At 36.9% G+C, this 22,833-nt stretch overlaps 1 protein-coding gene across 8 annotated transcripts in view; it reads left to right on the forward strand.

The window, feature by feature from the left end:
* LOC122062449 (E3 SUMO-protein ligase SIZ1-like) overlaps positions 1 to 22,833 on the forward strand; it is a 42,984-nt gene that overhangs the window by 8,438 nt on the left and 11,713 nt on the right. For all 8 annotated transcript variants that reach the window (XM_042626099.1, XM_042626098.1, XM_042626101.1 and 5 more), the window contains exons 5-8: positions 3,228 to 3,303; positions 3,779 to 3,932; positions 9,444 to 9,574; positions 18,461 to 18,529. In XM_042626099.1, coding sequence (XP_042482033.1) covers positions 3,228 to 3,303; positions 3,779 to 3,932; positions 9,444 to 9,574; positions 18,461 to 18,529 — 430 coding nt within the window. The remainder of the gene's footprint in view (positions 1 to 3,227; positions 3,304 to 3,778; positions 3,933 to 9,443; positions 9,575 to 18,460; positions 18,530 to 22,833) is intronic.

A 22,833-nucleotide genomic window follows, 5' to 3' on the forward strand; every position in this document is an offset into this window, starting at 1 on the left:
TGGTCATCTTACCCTCTCAGGTAATAGCTATCTCAGCCATGAGTAAACACTCAATTTTCATAAACTTCAATCTCTCTTCTCATTATGATTAATGGGCTTTAAATAGCCTTACAAAACTTGGGCACAAAGAAATAAAAAAAAGACAATTAATGGACTAAAATAAGACTTTCTAATTTGTGTTTAACTTGCTAACCAAGTAAGAATAAGTTAGAAACTAACGATTAAACATTGGAAACTAAGTTACAAAAGAGAAGAAACTTCTTTTGACTAACAAAGTAGGAAACTAACTTGGACTAACTTGCTCACTAAGTAATTAGAAGCTAACTAAACTAAATTAAACTAAATAGAAACTAAAAATAGAAGATATTGACCCAAAAGTACTATTCATGTGAACAGTAACTTGGACAGTGTTTTCTGACTCTTGTTTTACTCTTCTTCTTCTTCTTCTTCTTCTTCTTCTTCTTCAAGCTTTTGATCTACATCATATAATCTTGTTATAGCTAGTGAAAAAAGAGACCAAGTATGGATTGTTAATATTCGGGCTTTTTTGTTTTGACAGAAATGCGTTTTGTTTTCCACTAATACAAAGAAAGCCTAATTCCAATGGTTGGAATTAGTGATGGTTTGATCTAACTTTAACTCGTACAAATGCATTCTACCCCCCGGGAACTTGATTATTAAGGCTATGTTTGGTAGCCAAGAGACGAAAAGAAAAGAAAAAATAATCAAGAAAAGAAAAGAAAAGAAAAGAGAAGAAATGATGAGAAAATAAAAAGAGTATGTATGTTTGGTTACCAAGAGAAGAAAAGAAAAGAAAAGAAAAAAATTCAAAAAATTTTGAATTTTAAGAGAGAGATAGACACATAGGAAATCATTGTGTAATCATTCATTTTCTGTCTTATTATGTTTTCATATTTTCTCATGTTTTCTTGTGTTTTTGGCAAGAAAACTTTTGGTGGAGCAAAAGAAAATTTCACAACTCCCAAGAGGAATTTTAAATTTGAAAAGGGGAATCTTCTCTTGGGTGAAGACATACCAAGTGCAAAGAAAAATTCTTAACCCAAGGAAAAAAGTACAAAAAAGTGTACTTTTTTCTTTTCTTCTCTTGGCTACCAAACACAGCCTAAGAGTTTTCTCCCCTCTAGTGCTGGGATACTGGATTTTGATTTTACTACACCTACTCATGTTATTGGTACTTAGTGCCTTGAGAATTCTGTGCTTCTATTTAAGGCTAATTGATGAAGGAATTATTGATTTAACAATTTGAAATGTGGTGTTTGCCTAGCTGATTGTAATTTGTATTATGCGTGTTATGATTCTGCATATGGTCTTTTGTACTTTTTTTTTTGGGGGGGGGGGCATGCATTATAATAAACAACTATATATAATAGTGTTTATATATTCATGGGATACACTTGCTAGCATGCCTATTGTCATAATTTTCACTTATCAGCGGTGTTTTGTATGCACATGCAAATATATCTTCCTATATTTAGTGATTGTTCACTACTTTGGTCCAAGATGTTTTATATTATGCTGATTATCCTCATTATGCTACTGTGAAGTTCCCTGGATTTTTTTAATTTTTCAGTTTATTCTGTACTCCAGCTGAAGCAGCTATTTCCTGGCTAACTCAACTCAACTTAGCCTTGTCCTAACTAAATGGGGTCGGCTACATGTATTCTATTTCTCCATTCAGTTCTATTCAAAGCCATACGAGATTCCAATCCTAAGCTATACACGTCCTTCCTCACCACTTATTGTATGGTTATTTTAGGTTTTCTTGTAGGCTCTAGCTCATTTGGCTCCTTCAGTTTGCAATAAATCACTTCTCCGTACTGTATCATTCAAAGTCCTTTGTTGCACATGTCTATGCCACCTCAGATGAGTTTTTCGCCACTTATCATGAATAGGGGCAATGCCCTGGTTTGCTCTAATTTGTTCATGCTTTATTTTATCTTTTCTACTTTTACCACTCATCCATTGCAACATCCTCATTTCTGTCATATTAAGTTTGTTTAAATGTTTCTTCTTTGCTGCCCAACATTTAGCCCCATACATTATTGCTGATCGTATAACTGTTTTATAAAATTTTCCTTTGAGTTTTAAAGGGATTGATCAGACAACACTCTGGATGCACTCCTCGATTTGGTCCACCCTATTTTAATTCTTTGTATAATATCGTCCTCTATTTCTCCATCTTTATCTAAACTTATCACTTTTTGGTAATTCCCCATCTTCAATTTTCACCCCCAACGATTTGTCCTATTGTTACTAAAGTTACACATCATTTACTCTGTTTTTGTTCTACTTATCTAAAAACTTTTGATTCCAAGGTTGATGTTCATAATTCTAATTTTGCATTTATCGCATCATTTGTTTCATCAACCAAAATAATATCATCTGCAAAAAGCATACACAAAGGGATCTGACCCTGAATGTCTAGTCAACTCATCTATGATTAGTGCAAACAAATACGGGCTTAGAGCTGAACCTTGGTGTAATCCAATTGTTATTGGGATCTCACTATTTAGTCCATTCATAGTTCTTACTCTAGCCACCACATCATGATACATATCTTTAATTATGTCAATATATTTACTCGAAACACTTTTCTTTTCTAAAACTTGCAAAATTAACTCTCTAGTAAACTCTATCACAAGCTTTTTCTAAATCAATAAAAATCATATGAAGATCTTTCTTGTATGCTCTAAATCTTTTCATTAGTCTCCTAGGAATAAAACCAAATTGGTTATTTGAAACATTAGTTTCTTATTTTAGACGTGCTTTAATTAATTTCTCCCATAATTCCATAGAATGGCTTATGAGTTTAATTCCTCTATAATTATTGCAGCTTTGAATATCACCTTTATTCTTCTAAATTGGTACTACAATGTTTCTTCTCCCTTCACCCGGCATTTCTTTGTGCTCAAAATCTTATCAAATAATATAGTTAGCCATGATAATTCACAAATTCTTAGACTCTTCTGAACCTCTATTGACATTCAATATGAACCTACTACTTTATCTATTTTCATTTTTTTTAATGCTCCTTTTACTTCAGCTATCCTAATTTTCTGGCGAAAATAGCTTGATAATTCTGCATTTTGTACTTTTCTTTGATCAATAAGGACTTGAAATTGGGAACTGATGGAACTTGTAGCAGTCATTTCAAAATTTTTTAACTTGTAGCAGTCATTTCAAATTTTTTTTTTCTTGTTTTACAGTGTCCAAGATGCATTGGGCAAAAAGAAATCCTGTTGGGAAGGAAGGAGTGGCTAAAATTATCGATGATATTTACAGGTGATTTCTCTTTTTTGTTTTTAGGTCTTTGCATTAGCTAGTACAACTAGATGAAGGGTCTTGATATTCTTGCATATCTATTGTAGCAGCAGATGGACCCTTGTGGGGAAACACCTAGCCCAGTCTAAACCACAAGTGAACCTTATGTGAATAACAAAAACCTAACTGTGAAAATGCTGTTGGTCTGGGCCAATTTAGTGGGTTGTTTGAAAATCCACCTTTTTTTTTTTTCTAAATAAGTTCGGCAGCTGTAACTGTGTCACTTTAGCTATCTTCTGAATATATTTTTATTTGGGGATTTCAGACTCCAAATTCATGATTCTAAGTTTTTCCCCCCTCTCATTTGTTGTTTGTCATTATGAATATTTTTTAGATCTTTTGTATTGCTTCACATGCATTTATCATATGCTTAGATATCATGTATTCAACTTATTATGCTGCTTGTAGATTGATAACCATTTATTCTTCCTGCCAGAAAAATGCAAATTCATGGTGCTACTGATTTAGCGTCCAAGGGACAAAGTGGTTCAGATGTGAAGCTTAAAGAGGAGGTTGACGATCCTTTTCAATTGGAAATGAAGATCCGCTGTCCGTGTGGAAGTTCGTTGGCCACTGAGTCAATGATACAGGTTAGACCATGTCTGTGACCGTCAGAAGGGTGCAAATGTGCTGTGTGGACATGCATCTCTACTAATAAATCCCTTCCGTTTTTGCTATTGACACATCATGCCAGTTTTACAAGGAATTAGGGTGATATAGATAAATCATTTAACGGGTTTATTTATTGGAAATAAGACTTGGGTTGGTGTTGGGCCTTTGATCCCAAGGGTTTTCTTTGTAACGAGTCATTTTATTAACGAGCCTAAAATATGGGTAGAAAGTAGAAAAACGTGATTTAATTCATTAGTTTAGTTAGAGTTCTGTTTTAAGTCTATTTCTTTTGTTATTTTAGTTTTCTAGTCAGTAGGTTTCCCAGTTGGCTAGGGATTGGGTTAGGTCTTTCTTTTTTAGTGTTTGAGTTAGTTTTGAGTTTTCTAGATAAGTTTGTAAGGGGTTATAACATTGAACATGAATTTATTAATCAAAAAAAAAAAGATGGCTTATGCTGTTGTGCTGTGGGATGCAGTTGGGTGTGATGCCCATTCACTAGTTCTTATTCCCCCTCTTAACCCTTGTTCAAATTCTCTTTCTTTTCTTATTTTCCTTTTATTTGTTTGCTGTGAGAGAGTATTTGAGAGCTAGAACCAAGCCTATTGGAGGCCATCTTCTCTATTCAGCCAGAATTTCAGATCCTGCCTGGGATTAGAATCACTTGTGATTCTAGCCTTACATTATAGGGACTTGGGCACTAGAGTAGTTTTTAGAGATAGCTAAGGAAGTGTTTTATTTGCTTACTCTGGTTCTCTATGGGCGAAGGAGTGTTCTGTAGGCTGATATGGTTGCTTTCCTTCCAGTTGTTAGCTTGTGCACTTCCTTGGTCATTTGTTTGTGATTATGGCAATTAGTAGAACCATTGGCCGGGACTCGGTTTGTGAACATATTTCCTTATGAGGATTATGCTTTGGCCTTCATCTTTAACAGCTTGTTCCAGTGCATGCTCCAGTATTGCATTGTCACGGCAGACGTTGACCAGAACCCGTGTTGCTGGATGCTAGTTCGGAGTCTTCTCTTTGTTTTTTTTTTTTTTTAATTTCCTTTTTCAAGGTTGTGTGTTTTTGTTCCCTTCCTTGATCCTTGTGAAATGTTTCCATTTTTGTCCATCCTTTCTTTTTGGAACAATATATTTGTTGATAAAAGAGATTTTATAATGACTTATAATCTATCATGTTGTGGATGTCTATATAATAATGCACTATAAGCTGTCTTGAACTTTGTTATTTGAGTGTTCAAATTTTTTAAGGCGCTTGTATTATTATTTCTAATAAGTTTAAAGTTGGTAGAATGTGACTGTGATTCAAAGTTCCTGTGTGTTCTAAGTCTCTTTTGCTTTATGACATTGGATGCCATTTTGGCTGCTTCTGTGGATTTATGTCATAAATGTAACTATGGATCTATTGAGAGTAATGGCCTAGCGAAGCCTACTTATTCCTGCTTACACTCGATGGTGCTGTGATGTGGTCCCCTCCTAAGCCTTTGAAAATGCTGCAAATGGATAGTTGGTGCTAGTTTAAACAAACAAGGCCTTATGGCTCCGAGTTTTCCATTTGTTTCAGTAATGGTATGCCACTTGGGCTACTACAGTGGATGTCAGAAGTATTACAGATTCTGTTTTGACCAAGTGCATACGGTAACTGATGCAGAATCAAAATTAAATAAGAAGTATGTGCGCAGGATGAAGACCAGACCAGAATAAGACATGTGGTTCAACCTTGGCCCAAGTTTTGAACCAGTTTTTGTGTCCAGACTGAACCCACTGTTTATGCTTATAGTTTTTTATCGTGGGGTCTACTTTTAAGTAGTATTTTCTTTTCTTCTGTTGTTTCTAGAAGGTTGGGTAGCTGTCATAAGCTCCAATCATTTTAATTTCTAATTTTGAAGAAACCAAGTTATAAGGGAACTCCTACTAGCCCGCGCATGGAGGTTTCCTGTTCTTTTTTGCTTTCATGAATCTATTATTAAAGAGAAGGGGTCCACACCCTCCCCATGATATTTTAGCTTTATGCTTGCATAGTTCTATGAGATGTAGAAAGCTTCTGTGGGGTGCAGTAGCAACCTTGGTGGAATGCCAAGTTGGACCGATGGGATGCTAGTCAAGTTCTAGGTGGGAAACCTAGATCAGATCTTTCCTTTTTCTGTTCATCTTTCTTCTATTTTCCTGCATTATGGCCTTCAAGTAAGTTCCTGCGCAATCCCTAATCGGTTACTTTTCTTCGGTTTAATCTGGTCTGTCAATCCCATATTATAATCTATGATTTTTGTTTTTAATTGCTGCTGAATATAAGGGGTTTATTTGTTCCAGATCTGATTCAGTTTACCACCATAATATACACCCTGTGGTTGCTCTGTTTCTGGTTTTACTGATCAGAACTCAGTATGTGACCCTTGGATTGCTGTGATATCTTGGGCATCTGTACTACAGGGTATCCCTGACTTTTGGCCAGAGTTGAATTTTGATGAGTTTCATTGATTGTGAGATCTGGGACTTCCCAATACTCAGGATTGTGAGTTCTGTTTTCTGTCCTGTCCTAGAAATCAAAATCCTATCGTTTGAATCACAGTGAAATACTAGAATTTCTACAGCAGACTGAACCTAGCACTCGACCTGGTTGGCAGCCAGATCAGGTTCTCTGATATGAAGTAATTAAAGTTCACACATATTGTGGATTTTTCCTTTGACCCTACTTTTCTGTTGGAATCTGAAACCTAGAACCAGGTTATATCCGCTCCATTATTTTGGTATTAGAGCTATGGCAGAATACAGTTCAAGGAACCCTGATGTCCCATCAGATATTCATGCTCAGTTATTCGAAACCTTTAAGCAATTATTTAATGACCGGAATCAAAAGTGTGATCTGCTATTCATAAAGGAAGATAAAAGAAAACAGAAAGATATGATCTATTGATGCAGATAAGTCACTTAATGGGCTTATTTTATTGTAAATAAGCCTTGGGCTGGGTTGTGTATGTGTTGGGCCTTTGATCCCATGGGTTTTATTTGTAATGGGCCACTTTAATGAGCCTAAAATATGGGTAGAAAGTAGCAAAACTGAATTTAATTCATTAGTTTAGTTAGAGTCCTGTTTTGAGTCTATTTCCTTTGTTATTTCAGTTTCATAGTCAGTTTTTAGGTTTCCCAGTTAGTTAGGGATTGGGTTAGACCATTCCTTTTTAGGGTTAACCGTTTGAGTCAATTTTGAGTCTTCTATATAAGTTTGTAAGTGGCTACAACAATGAACACGAATTTCTTGATGGAAAAAAAATGGATTATGCTGTTGTAGGTTAGATGCCTAAATCAGAGGGTGAAATGCCCATTCACTAGTACTTTTTCCCCCTTCTCAATCCTCCATTGAATTCTTTCTGTTCTTTTTTCTCTTATTTTTTGTTTTTTCATTCTTTCGGTCCCTGAATTTGGTTTATATTGAATTTAGTAAAGATCCTGCCTGGGATTGGATCACTTGTGATTCGATTTTACATTATCTATGCTTCCTGCTTAGAGCTCGACTAGCATCTCACCAAGGCTATTACTGCATCCCACATAAACTCTTTGCATCTCACAAAACTATGTCAGTAGAAGGCTGGAATGTATGTCTAATCATGGGGAGGGTTTGGACCCCTTCTCTTTTTTTATAGGTTTAGGAAAGCACGATAGAATCAAAAACCTCCATGCATGGGCTTAAGAGGAGTTCTCTTACAACTTGGTTTCTTCAAAATAGAAAAAGAAAATAGAAATTAAGAGGGTTGGGACTTATGACATTGGTCGAGCTTTCTAGACACAAGAGGAGAAAAGAAAATACAAGTTAAAAGCATCCATAGGATATAATACTAGAAGCCTGACCATGGGCTCAGTCTAGAGTCTAGATCCAAAAATTGGTCCAAAACTTGGGCCAAGCTTGAACCGCATGTCTTATCATGTTTTTCCTCCTACGCACATTCCACTTGAATTTTCATTTTGGATCATTCCCTCTCTCTATCTCTCTCTTAAGTTCTTTGTGTGTTCAACGCAATTTGCTCCATCAAAATTTTGATGCAATATTTCATGAAAATTGTATGGGCTGAAGGTTGACTATGATTTGCATTGGCAAACTTAATCTTCTGTACAAGTTTTGGTTTATTTGCCTGAAGGCCAGTTTCTATTGGTTCATGTTTTCCTGAGAAAGGAACTTGCTGAATCCAAAATATGTTGAACACAATTTTTTCTTTGTGGAAATTGCTTGAGATATTAAGTTAAAGAAAAGGATGGCCCATTTTAACTTATTATATTTTTTTGACTAAGCTCTTGTCTGTGTAGCACTATGATGTTTGGGGCCTGGGGCACAGCTTCAGGAGGTTTTCCTTTGTTGACACGTGTTTGACATGGACGTGCAAGCTACCTTGTCTGGATGAGGCTTTGGACACAACCTCTCTAGTTTGCTATTTATGATAGTAAAGGTGTAGGAAGGAAAGCTAAAAAGAAACTAAAAAAGAGAGGAAAGTAGGAGAAGAAAGAGAAAGAAGAAACGAGAAAAGAAGGGTGGCATTAATGGGAAAAAGAAAAATTGAGGAAAATCAAATGAAGAAGAGGTGGAGGGGATGGAAGAGGGAAGAAGAAGAAAGGACTGAAGAAAAGAAAAAGAGCTGTGAGGGAAGGGGAGAATTGAATGAAGAGGTGTGGGGAAGGAAGAGGGAAGAAGAAAAAAGAATTGAAGAAAAGAGAGAGCTGTGAGGGAAGGGGAGAATTGAATGAAGAAGAAGGAAAGAGGACAAGTGACTTAATATGCTTCACCATTTGCTCGTAGCCCATGAGCTCTCTCTATTGACTTCTCTCTGATCAAGCTCCTTCCATAGACCTCCCTCTGTTGGATTAACATATCCCCTAATTCTGGTCCTTAAGATTTTGCTTTAAAATTAATTACTTTTAGCATATAAGACCTTGCAATCTCTAATATTTTCTTCGGTCTCCTTGTATAATAGTACATAATTACTTTGATGTCCCTGATGGGATGAGAAAAAGGAAAACGTCATGTATAAACTATTCTAACACTTTGCTTGCAGACTTGTATGTTAAACAAGTATTTAGGTGTGCATAATCATGTGCATCTATCATATATGTACATAATACATACATACATACATACATATATATATATATATATGAACTACTTGTTCCTCTATTTCCACGTGTCCAAATTTGGGGTCATTGCAATGTCGAGTACTCGATTTCTATGCCTAGAAAACACATGTATAGCATGACGTATTGACTTTCTGAATTTTCAGGCTGGTCCCTATCAGTTGATAGTTGATTTTATTAGTCTTAGGGTTGTATTATTAATATTTGCACCTTTAACTGTACAAGTTTACTTTATGTTTGTTGTTTAGCATGCCCTATGCCATGTTTGATATTTCTGATTTCATTCGCTAATTTTGTACACTTGTGTTCACCCAGGTGTCTGTTGTTTCACTTCACTTTCAAGAGCTTTTATTTATTTTTTTTCTTTTGACAGTGTGAGGATCCACGATGCCATGTCTGGCAACATCTTGGTTGTGTTATTGTTCCAGAGAAACCCATGGAGGGTGCTCCACCAGTTCCACCTCAATTTTATTGTGAATTATGCCGAATCAATCGTGCAGACCCGTATGTCCTACTCATTTCCCCCACCCCCCTTTTTATTTTTTATTTTTTTAACAATGTATTCATCAAGTGTGTGTGTGTGATGAAACAGTTTATTCGGTGCATATTATTATTGTTGATGGTTGACTTGTGGCTTTCATCCGTGTACATTTTATTGTCAACTTCATTATCTCTATTTTTTTGGATGTTCCCCCACTTCTTCTTCTCTTTTTTTTTTTTAAATAAAATGAGGCCGTGAAAGTTTATGTTACCACTTTCCCAAGTTAACATAATCACTGAACCCCATTGAAGCTTTAGTGCAAGGAGGATAGAATGTGTCTTGTCTTTCTTTATCCTCCTCCAACCTACAAATTAGGGTTCCAAAAACCTAGTTCTGTCCCCCCCTTTTTTTTTTTTTTCATTTGCAAGTCCACAGGGACCCACTGCTGGGAGGAGGGACCGAGCTCCCTGAATCACTGCCAACAATGTCAGTGGGCTGTTGGAGTACTGGGCCCTTTCGGGCTGCCTGTGTGATGTGGATCCAGGGTTCAATAGCCGTAAAATTGGATTGCTATGGGCCCACAAGAATAATTGATAAAAAAACTCAAATTCAAGAACAGATGGCAGATCTGTAAATAAGTCAAGTTTCCAAAGGTGGCAATTGTAAATAAGTGGAAGTTGATAAAGGAGTGGCAGACTTGTAATTAATAGAATCAAGTGAATAGCATGCAACGACTTAGTGGAGGGGTAACTAGAAAGATGAAACAAAACAAGGAGAAAAAAGAGGGGCACTAACATTGAACTAAGAAATGAGGGAGTAAAGCCAACCCATGATCCCTTGTTGAGGTTGTCTTCAACTTCTAAACCCTAAACCAGAAGCGGAAGGACAGGGCTTGCTTGTGATGGAGATAATTCCTTCCACTTTGATCGATTCAGCCCAAGATTTCAGAGGAAGCATGCCACATGATACTCTATCGATTGCAACAAGAACCAGTTGCAGACATAAACTGAACAGAGAGTATTAAATCCCTGAAACTAGATATGGGCAGTCACAATAAATAGCCTGAGTTGCAGGTCTCAAAACATGGATGGCTTCAAGTTGTGAGATCCTTAAGGATTTGGTTGCTCAGGTCTGATGATCCTTCACCCAATGCTTCAAGCCCAACAGATTAAAGATGAGCACTCGAAGAAATTTTCTTCAGTCCAACTGTGTGTCAAATTGCAGGAAATTGAACAAAAAATAATAAAGAAAGAGAAGTAGCAGTAGCAGATAGTTGGGGAAGGGGGGAGGAGATTTCAGAATGGGGGGGAGAGAAGACAGATTGCACGAGGGGGGGGGGGGGGAAGAGGTCATACGACCTTGCTGCTATTGTACAGACCGGTTACAATAAACAACTACATTAAAACTTCATTCTTCAAATCTTTGGCAATGAATTGGGTTACATGCCTATTTATAATAAAACGGAATTAAAAATCACCTAATTGAAGTCTATAATTGAAATAGAAATAAGATCTCCTAGTCACTTCCTAAGACCTAGACTGACACAAATACAAAATATCCAAATTGAAAATTCCCTACTTAGTCTAATAACTACCAAAAATAAAAGATTGCATAGATTCCCCAAATAAAAAATGGGGCAACCCAATGCACGACGCTCTTGCTATTGCAGGGTCTGGGAGGGGCAAGTGTACGGAATCTTCCCCTCCGCTTTGCAGGAGAAGCTGTTTTCAAGTTTTGAACCTATGATTTACATGTTGCAATAGTGCAACTGAACCGTTGTGCCACAGGCTTGCCCAATATTCCCCAAATAAAATAAATCCCAAATAATTAAAATATCATGTTGAACCCAAAAATCCAATTTAACCCTGTTCGGCTTGGTCTGGATTGCCAGAAGAGTCAATCTGGTTAACATAATTCTGCATCATTGTGTGGGTGGCAATGAAGATGCACATTTTTTTAATTGATAATAAACAAAGACTTGAGAGATCATAAAATGCATAAATAAATGAACAAAACAAAAGAAAATAAATAATTATAAAAAATAAATAAAAATGAGAAAACCTCGCATTGGAAAGGGGAGGCTTTTATACCATATTGTTGGAAAATCTCGGGTAGGGATCGTCCCTTCCGATGTGAGGTATATCACAAAACTAAAGTACTAAACACAATGGAAGACTTGTTACCTTGAAGTTCACAAGTGCAAACTCTTCGGATTCTTTGCTCTTCCTCACATTTTTGTGCACCAAAGAATCGTCTCACGTTCACTTAATGCAGTTGGGTGATTGATACCTTTGATTGGTTTCCTTATTTACTTCCTTTTTAGGCTTAGAATTAGTTTGGCAGTACTCTTATTTGATGAGATTTTATTTCTATCCTAGTTTAGATGCAATATTTGTTCCAGTTTCAATTAGGAAAGTAGATTTATTTTCAAGTCTTTAAATTGTGTTTCTGTACCTAGCAGAGGATGGAATTTATTGAATTGAATGAATTGATTAAGTGTATTTTTGGTTTTGATACCATGGCTGTCGATTCCCTCTTCTTCCTTCTCTGAAACGTTCTAATCTCTCCCTTCCACTCTTCTATTTCTACTTTATTTCTGGTTTTTTTCTTCCCCTGCCCTGTTCTGGGCGACAGTAGCAGATCTGAAAGGAAGCTTCACTGAAGCTTGGTTTCTAATCAATTGACCCTGAGATTTGGGTGGGCTGTCGGAACCTCATAGGCGATCAGAACCCTGGAGTCCCTTTCCCCAAGTCATCCTCTGTGTGAACAAATCAACCGATTGCAGGTCTGGTTCCCTTTTTCCCGCCGGGCTTGAGTTGCAGGGACCGTACAGTTCCTCTTGCTTCCTGTTTGAGGTGCTTATCTGTCGGAGTCAAGAGACCTTAGAGTTGGCAGCTTTCGTTTGGAAGTTCAGACCAAACCGAGGCCTATCGAAGGAGTTCCATCCATTTGAAGTTCCTTCCCGCTGGTTTCTGGTTCTCACGACAAGGAGAAGAAGACTGAAAATCGTGGACTGTTGTTTAGGTCTTTTAAAACCCTGGTTTGACCATACTACCCTCACTTTTATTTCCTTATTATCTTGTCCTATTTTCTCCCTGGTTCCTAAATTACCCTTTTACTAGCATATTGTAGCTGGGCCTTTAGTTCCATCTAATTACAAATCTGCCACTCTTTTCTAAAGTTCCATTTATTTACAGAACTACCATTACTCATTATTTGAGTTTACTACTATATTGTGGGCCCTAAGCGATCCGATTTCAGTCATTGGAATCAGGATCCGCATTATCACTGCTACAGATTGACTTCTTAAATTTGAACCTTATGGATGGTATGATATGATATGATATGATGATTTGTATGGCGTCCTCTCTTTTCACACACTTTCTCTCCCCCTATCTTTTTTTAACACTATATACTTCCCTTGGGCAACCCAATTGATCGGTTGGTTTCTAGAGGTTGCTTTAACATGGTTATAACATAGATTTAGGATTTTATTTTATTTTTGCTTAAAAGAAGAACAGAGACGTTTCGCTCGGATGAAGTCCACGGAGACGGACAACTACCATATTTAATTTTTGTCAGTTGTAAGCATGTAATTAGTTACATGTTATCACATTAACAACCCAAGTTGAGTGGGAGTAACTGATGAGGCTACGTTACTTCCATCCAAGGTTTAAAGTATCGGTCTCACATGTTGTATTGGTTGGTTTGTTGTGAGACATATCGTATTGTATCAGAGATACACAAGTTACGCGAGGGATACACGCAGAAATGGTCAAGATACGTATGGTAATACACTTTTGCATAAAAAACGGTATAAATAAACAATATATAACATGTATCATGCGTAAACACTAAAATGGAAAACACAATATTGAAATATGAGTGCATTCAATTGAAATTGTTATAAAAGATGAGGTTTGTTGTATGTAGTAATGGTCTACTCCCATGAAGTGTGTTGGCTTGTTGGGGTGGTTCAAACTCATAGCTGGGAGGGTCTTTAAGAATAGGAGTGACTAGGATGATGATGTCCGCCGACTGAACATAGGCACTATATTGATCCCAATCGAAATATCTATTGTAATGTCTCTCTCACTCATAAGACTGTGAAACCCCACCATCGCCATCACCACCATCATCAACACCACCACCATCACTGCCTTCATCATCATCACTATCCTTTTGGGTTCCTCCATATCAAGCACCTGATCTCGTCTTCTTAATTAGATGATCAACTGAGCTATTGTCATCCTCATCTAGGTCTTGTGCTTTTGTTTTATCATCATCAACTAGTTCCTCTTCAAGTTCTCTACCAATTTCTCTGTAAGTGGATCAAGTGAGGTTGTTTGCTGATCTTCACTCAACTGATTCATCACCAATACCCTGCCAGTTTCATCAATCCATGCTCTAACTAGGTCATCTTCGTCAATTTGATTAACATCTATGTCATCCCTTGTCTCTTCAACTCGAAATATTTCATCTTCAACTTCATATTGTAAATGCACATAGACTTAACTTTTCCAGTTTTGAATAATCGAAACGATTGCGGGTTTGGTGTGTATCAACCCTAATGTACTTTAGTTACGTTTGTAGCCACTAGAGGATGTCATTAGGGATAATACCCAAATTGTAATCGTCTTCACGTGTGGAGCACTACCCCTATAGTTGAGCCACCGATCATATGCACAATGAGAAGTCCAATATTTTGAGTTTGAAACAAATTTTAAATATAAAATAAATTATTATACCTAACTTACCAGGGGGTGTTGTTCCTCTAGCATGGATAGCCATTCGATTGGCAAATCCAAGAGAGGCCTCCTGAAGTACTTCATATAGAGAAGAATCAAAACAGTAGTTGGCCACTCAAACTATTCTTGTAGACAATCTATTTCTTAATCTATTAAACATTAAACGATGTATTACTAACATCTTCCATGGCAACTGTGGGCCTGTGGCCTTATCAACATCTGGCTCCAATCCATTGACAATAACCTTTAGGGATCTAGCAAATCTCGTTTTATACCCTAAATTATAGTTACAATAAACGTCCATATTCAAATAGCGCATGCTTTGTAAATTGTAATTGATATTAGGAACTTAGGATACTAATAAGTAAACAGTAAGGAGTAAGTGTTCAAAATGAAACTTAAGTGATCTACTTAAGAGATTTCTTGCCCGATGAATGTCTTGAACCAACATCCATTCTCATTAGTCTAATATAATTTTTAGAAACTTCTTGTTTGATGATGGATTGTCATTAGCTATCTTTTACTTAACTATTTCTATGCCAAGCACCATCTTATCCATGGTCTAAACCTTATCCCCATCAACATGTTTAAGAAGACAAAAGAATGGATACATTATCTAATGAAGTCGACTCACCCTTCCCCAAAACTTTGTGGAGGTGTCTAGGTCTTTTAACATTTTTTCCAACTTCTTACCTTGCGTATCTACTAATCAACCACTCGGTAGAGGTGAACATTATAAGCATGCCTTCCCCTGTCGTTTACCTCCTCATCAATGCCAAAACCCTATTATAATTATAGATGAAGTTAGTGAGCATCCTTGCATCAGTAACCACCTTCTACACCTTGGACCTATCTCCAATGTCCTTGAACATCAAATCAATACAATGGGCTGTACATGGTGTCCAAAATAGATTACTCTTCTTCAACATAAGCATGTAACCAGCCTTTTTGAAATTTACTCCATTGTCAGCCACTATTTGAATGACTTCCTCTTCCCATATCTCCTCCACAACCTCATCCATTAACTTGTACAAATAACGTGCATTCTGAATATCGTTAGATGTGTTATTAGACTTGTGGAAGATCATTCGGCCATCACAATATATGAGGAAGTTGATGATGGACAATCTGGTCGGTCCACTCCACCCATCACACATGATGGTCACTTTATATAGAGGTCACTTCTCTTTGAATCTCTCAATAAACTCTTTCACCTCTCCCACAATGTCATCTAAGTAAGGCCTAAAAATCTCATAAAGTGTGGGTGGCTTAACATTTGACCCACACAACTGAGTCTCCTTAACCATCTCTAAGTGGGGATCGTTGGCTTTGTGAGGTGGAATTATAGTGCTGTGGAACCATCTAGAGATTGCTCTGCTTATCTTTTTTCTCTGTGTCTTCAGCTGAAAACTCTCTTCAATTCTCTGTTGGCCTTCATCCCTTTCTCTATAAGGAGGAGGAGCAATGTCACGAATATTTGGGCTCTTCTTCCTTTTACCCTTATTACTCTTTGCATATTAATAAAATATTCCCTTTAACACTAATTAATCTACTAAGCCCAACAGGCTCCTTGCCTTTGCTCTTATCAACATGTGGACGACATGAGGAGCCAACACCAGCATCAACAGCATCATGACCACCACGTTCTAGTCTTATAGGATGGACCTCTTTTCAATTGCTTATTTCTTCATTTTTTTTCTCTTGCTTCTTGTGCCCATGCCAATTTTGGACCTTCATCTGCTTCCATATTTGAGCCTTCATCATCCTCAGAATCCATCAAGTTTTCTACCAACCTCTCATCATCTTAAAAGCCCTATTTGGATTTATCTTTACTCTGTTGTCGATTTTTTTTCATTGCCCTATGTAAATCCGCAAGGCATTTTGTACACTTGGCAACATTCCATGCCTTCCCTCTTGCCATGTGTTGCTTTTTCCTATTAACTCCACCTCTATAGTGGGGGGTGCCGCAAAAGTTACGTATGTAGTCTATTGTTCGCAATTTGTTCACAATAATTCCACCCAACATCCCTCGACTCATCAACCTAAACACCAAACGTAAAAGTACATAAAAATCATAATGAATAGATCAACAACATAGCCTGTATTACATATTTACATTTCACTCATTGCAGGTAATTATCATTATTTTTTATTTTTTAGTAAATAAAAAAAATAAAAATAACATACAAAATTTGAAAAATAATGCATCATTCCTAGTATATGATGCATTTCATTCATCATATGTATTTTTCAAACTAAATTACACAAATTTGAATCAATTTTTCTATTTTAAAAGGGTGTGTGGTGGCAAGGCTATGTTCTGCTTCCACAAGAGATGTGAGTATGCTTATTGTGCATAATAATTTTTAAAGTAAAAAACATATAGTTGCTTGAAGTTTTTAAAACTATGCAAAAATATCTAGTCTAGTATCTTGGAGAAGTAATCACGTTTATGTCAAGGAACACTTTTCTTTTTTTAATCTCTTTAACCTTTATTTATTTCAGTTGCCTAACACAAAACTGTTGTGATTGAATGCATGAGATCTTAATTACAGAAGGTTCAAGCAAGACAAAAGCTCTCTCTCTCTCTCTCTCTCTCTCTCTCTTTCTTCCTGTCACATGAATAATATGTTGTTTTGCTTACATATTTCCACACATGCAGAATATAGGGTGGGACTGGTGTGGGAGAGTCGGTTTTTAGGGTTTGAGTCCAATGGCATTGCTTTGGAAAGAATTTGTAGATGTACCTTTAAATGATTTAAGGACTAATTAATGAATTTATAGAAATTGCAATTATGTTGGAGGATAGTTATTCTTGTTTTCCATAACATGAAGGAACATCCTTGTCGGAGCAACGAAAATCTTAGGCTATGTGGTAATTGTTGCCTTCAGTACTTATCCTTTTTGGTTGGGATCTTAATTCCGGCAAATGGTAATCGTTACTAAGCCCCTTTGATGAGAATTGGAGGCATTTGAACAGCTTCTGGTGCACAGTAGTCAAGGAGGACCTAAGGCAATGGAGGGGTGCCTGACCACTTAGGCGACCCTGGAGCCCAAGTGCTATTTCTTATTTCCCCTCTTTCTTAACATTATTTAGTATGTTACATATACCTTATATCATAAAAAATCAACATTAAGCCACACCAAGTCATCAAAAATCAACATTAAGGCATATCAAGTCATTAAAATATCAACATTTAGTCACATTAAGTCATAAAAAAGCAACATTTAGTGAATGTTCTTGGCGTCTAATAAGTTTGGATGGTCAAATTTTTAGATGAGACCTTTTGTATTAGGTAGCGCACAACCAGCTTTTCAACAAATTCAAGATTGCTTAAATCTGGGTTGGATTGACAAAGTTATGTTCTGGTTGAACTTATTTTAAAATGTGTGAATGCTGTTAAAATCGCCTAAAATTAAAATAAAGTTAAAGGCATAAGAACAATTTTACCATGATAAGATTTATGGAATTTTCAGATTTGAGAAAAATTTACCAATTTGAAAATTGAAAATACTAATTCAACCAAAAATCCAGTTTTTTTTTCTTGAACTGGGTGTGTTAAATTTTTATCCTTTTGGATTTTGATTTTTAAACTACTTTTATTGGATTCAAATAGGAGCTGTTTGCTTGTGTATGAATAATATCTTAAGTAAACGATATTTGGCATAAATAAGTGCTGAACCTGGTTCGATACCATTTTAAGACACCTTGCAGTAAGGAGATAGTCTCCTAGACCCCAGAAATTGCCTGTATGCCAAGGCGGTGCCTTGGGAACTATGTTTTGGTGGTTCAACATTTATAGTATATAAAGGTTTTCTCTTTGAATTATTTAAATTTTGGTTAAGTTGCTTCTTGCTCCTCTGTTTTTTTTCTTCAAGTTTTTATTTCAACAAACTTCTAATATTGTTTATCTTGAATACAAGGACCTTGTGGTATCACTAGTGTCCTTGTGTGATGGAACTTGTAACCTTTGATTGATTGATTTTTTGACAACTGTTGTAAGGTTTTCTCATTGTTGTTTCTTTGTTTTGCTCTGTTACTTATGTGAGAAATATTATTTTTGTTCATTTTTTGTAATGATGGATAGATGACAACCATTATCTTTCTCTTAATAGGGAATTTATTTTCTTGTTTGTGCTAACATCATTTGCATTGGACAGGTTCTGGGTGACACTCACACATCCTCTACTCCCAGTTAAGTTGACAACTTCCAATATTCCAACTGATGGGTGAGTTCTTTGTTTTTCCAATATAACTTTCATTTATCTTCTTTTTCTGAAGTCTTCTTTCCCTTGTACTTCCTCCTTGAACAGAATTCCCTCTGTTTGTTTATTCATATGAGTGATGATTTTTGTATTGAAGAATATGATTAATTTTCAGATGGAATTTTCCTTGTTCAGGAACTGTAAACTTGTTAACCTTCCAGCCAAAAAAGAACAATGAATAAACTTAATAATTTGCAGTATATTGAGCTAGTAGATTCTTGTAGTGTTCTATATTTCACCGGTAAGATTTTTGTATTCAGTCTTAGGTTAATAACATCAATGATGGTGTATTTCTTTTGGCCATGCTTTGTTTTTATGAGTTTTGTTAGAAAGTTAGATTTAGTTTCATGAATTTTATTAATATGTTTTATTGGTAGTTCTGAGGCCTTTGATAGTTGATACTAAGTAGATTTTTTGGGTGACAATCTCCTTACTTGTGGGAGTATCATGCGGAATTCTTCTAGATCTTGGGGGGAAGATATATTTGTGTATGGAGATTCTTACAAATATAAATTTGTGCTACGATTGTGGATTTTCAGTTACTGGGTGTAGTATGATTTGGGAATATGTTGTGCAGTTAAGGAGTCTAGAAGATTACAGAGGCTAGAACCACACTTCGAACAAGGGTCAGATTTAAGAAATCTGAAGAATTAGATAGAAAATATGGAATTAATGCAATTTTAGGAGAAAAAGAGTTCTCTTGATAATTACCAAATACTACCCAGGGGTTTTACATGAGAGTAAATACTCATGAAATTTCAAAAAGATAGAATGGGAAACTAGATGGCACATCGAGGCTGGAATGATTCAATTGTAACTAGCCAAAGATTTACCAGCCTGAGATGTAATTTTATGGAATGGATCGAAATTACATTAAGAGTTATTCCAACTTAGAAAACAAAGTGGTGTTTGATGGAATGATTGGACTCTCTCTACAATGGGAAGGTTCCTATCAGTTGCCACTAGTTGCTATTTTAGTTTGTTTCCATTTTTTAGATATACATCCATATAAGCAAGTGTAAGACTACAAGCCACTCTTAATGGTTTTGAAGTAAATAAAAGTTTGGCTTTTGTACCCTTTCTTAAGTGCGCAATGCATTGGGTTGGTGAGATGCTGACCTAGGCCATGGGTGAGATGCCTTGGTCATTTTACCTTCCCCTTCCTTTCTTCCATTAAGTCCTTGATTCCAATAACTGTTCTTCGCCCTATTACTAGAGTTGTGTTGTTGATATACTGAGAGTTCTGTTGATATTGCAGAAACTTCTCTTTCCTTACATTTCTTAATCTGTCCTCCCTCGGTTAGTTCTGCTGAAAATTAGTAAGTTACTAATTCTGAACCTACTTACTTCAGAACTTTGTCTATATTTCCTAATCTAACCGTTGGATCTCAGCCACTCTTTCAGGAGTTGTTTAGCCATCTTAGAGACCTAATTGACCTTGCCCGCCACCCCATTTGAGTTCTGGTTTGGCAGACATCAGTAGTTTCCGATCCTGGTTCTGCCCAAAGATACCATGCGGTTCTACCTTGTGGGTGGATTCTATAGTTTGTTGTTTTTGAACCTAGAATCCCATTAATTGGAAACTATTGACATGTCTGACTGTAACCTGTTGGGGGAATTTAATCCGAAAAATCGTCCCCTCACGTCTCACAGTAATTAGAACACGCACAGAGTCTTAGAACCCTAAAAATCGAATTTTTGGGAGGGGTTTTGTCAGAAAACGGCCGCTGCCAGAATTTTCCACCGTCAAAACCAAAATATTTTTAAACAGAAACTTAGGGCTCGTCGTCATAGTCGCAACGGTAGGTCGTATGTGACGTGGATCATCCGGACACTCCCTCACTCTCACCGGAGTCCAGAGAGTGATATCACTCTCTTGACTTGATGTGGCGGGTCATCACCGGGTCAACCCTGTAGGTCCTATCCCATTTTCTTGCAGAAACAAGGCAAAGGGTCTAGACAACTGTCCAATGTCACTATGCCTTCCATAGCACTCTCTCCACCCTTGTCAGACCTGACAGCCTTGATTTTCATAACATTGACAATTCAGTAATGGTATTGGAAAGGGACCACAGATGTTCGTGTCTATGAGATCCAACACTGCGAAAAACTTCCTTCTTCTTAGAGATTATTATATTCCCCTTAATGCAGTCAATACAAGTTCCAAAATCATCTAGGTTTATGTTTTCCAGAACTTCTTTCACTCGCCTCTCCATTCTCTTTCTAGCGAGATGACCCAATCTTTTGTTCCACAATACTGAAGACTTTTATCTAGCAGTGAACGTTTTACACCAACATTCATTACCCACGAGTAATTGTAGTCCATCTACCAAAACCCACAGCAATAGAATCATGTAATAAAGTGAAGCCATTCACATTAAAACCGAGTATCCATCTGAACAAAGTTTGAAAACAGAAATCAAATTCCTCCTCATGGAGGGAATTAAAACAAAATCCTTCAAGTCTAAAAACAATTCTGAATTTAAAGATAGTCTAGTGGTTCGTATGGCTTCCACTGCTACTTGAGCTCCATTTCCCACAGAAAACATGCTCACCTCATCTTTGCTTGGCACCCTCCTGTTTAGAAACCCGTGTCCTTTTTGTCAAGATACTTCTTCAAGTGACCCTTTGCCTTGCACCAGAAGCATCGAATGCTTTTCAAGTCTTTCTGACCCTCTGCCTGGAACTTCTTGCTTCTTGTATGGGGTGTACCTCCCCTTCTTGGAGAACCTCCTATTGTTTCTGACAGAACCAACTGAAGAAGGTCCTTTTATCTGAGTTAGGTTAGAGTTAGGTTAGCACTTTCCACCTTTTCCTTTCTGTGTCACCACATCTATCAGCTCATCTATGCCCCACTGATCCTTAAGTGCATTGTAAGTTGTCTTGAGGTGCCTGTGGGAGTCTGGTAGGGAGTTGAGTGCTATAATCATCAATCACCAGGAAATCATCATCAAATTGAATCCTAGCCCTTTGATCTTGTTTCTCAGTGGAACTAACCCCAGAGTATGGTCTCTAGCAGTGCCAACCCCTTCAAACCTAGATGTGGTAAGAGTATTCATCAGGTCTCCAGCCTGAGATTTCCTGGAACAGTCAAACTTGGCCTTGATGGCCTTTAGGTACTTAACAACTGTTTCCTTCACCTTAATACTATCTTTCACTGTATTAGGGAAAACACTTAATGACTGCCAGTGCTTTCCTGTTTGCAGTCAGCCATTTCTCATGGTCAATCTTCTGCGCAGATGTGCTAGAAGCATACACTGTAGCTTGCTTCGGTACCCTAGTGCAAAGATCTAGGCACACGTAAGTTTTTAGGCCTTCTAACCACTTCTTGTAGTTGTCACCAGTCAATTTTGAGATTTCCTAAATAGCATAACTAGTTGACATCCTATTTAATGGTTCAATGAAAATAAGACATACTATCACAATCCACGAATTATTGTTGAGGCATATATGTATAAATTGGCACACATCAGATATAACCAGTACTAATGTTACATGCCTAACCATTAAACATTCATAAGTGTAAACCGAAACGACATTCCTTTGGGTCTGAAATGCACTAGTCCACTTATATCTTTGCAATCACTGCGGGTTATATTGTCACTTCGAAATTATTGCCCCCTTTGGGTTAACAGCAGCTCCTAGGCTAAAGTACTCCCAAATCCATGTGCATTATGTAATTAGACAATGTTACCTTTGGGTGAACATCATCACTTTGCTGTCTCATTTTGGTTCTTCGAGATATGCACTCATTACAGTAATACCGATTCTTGCCACTTTGGTGGATTCAAATAGTGTTGTTGTAGTGGTGCACATCCCTAGTTTGACAGACAATTTAGTAAGATACATATTCCATGTAGATTTAATATATACATACCAATGTGATATAAATAATGCACAAATAGTATCATTGATATCCACATCAGTTGCTATAATCTTGGGTCTAACCCATATAATTTATCAGTACAGTAGGGAGTGTAATCAAAACAGTCCATGGTTCCCTACGCACAAAAATTGGCAAAACCATGCCTCAATGGATACGAAACATGCTGATATTGCATATCAAATTAAAGAGCATGAATTAGTGATCTAACTTCAGAAATCGCATGAAAAGATGTTTTTTGTAGGGTCGATTCAAAGATTCTGCCAGAAAACCCTTCAAAAAAATATTTGTTACTTTAATTTTTTTTCACCAGTCTGAACTGAACTGGTCTGGTCGGGCCGCACTGGGTTGGACCGACTTGTCGGGTTATGATTCAGTTCAATTG

The sequence above is a fragment of the Macadamia integrifolia genome, unplaced genomic scaffold (genome assembly GCF_013358625.1).
Source record: "Macadamia integrifolia cultivar HAES 741 unplaced genomic scaffold, SCU_Mint_v3 scaffold1042, whole genome shotgun sequence".
Lineage (NCBI taxonomy): Eukaryota > Viridiplantae > Streptophyta > Magnoliopsida > Proteales > Proteaceae > Macadamia > Macadamia integrifolia.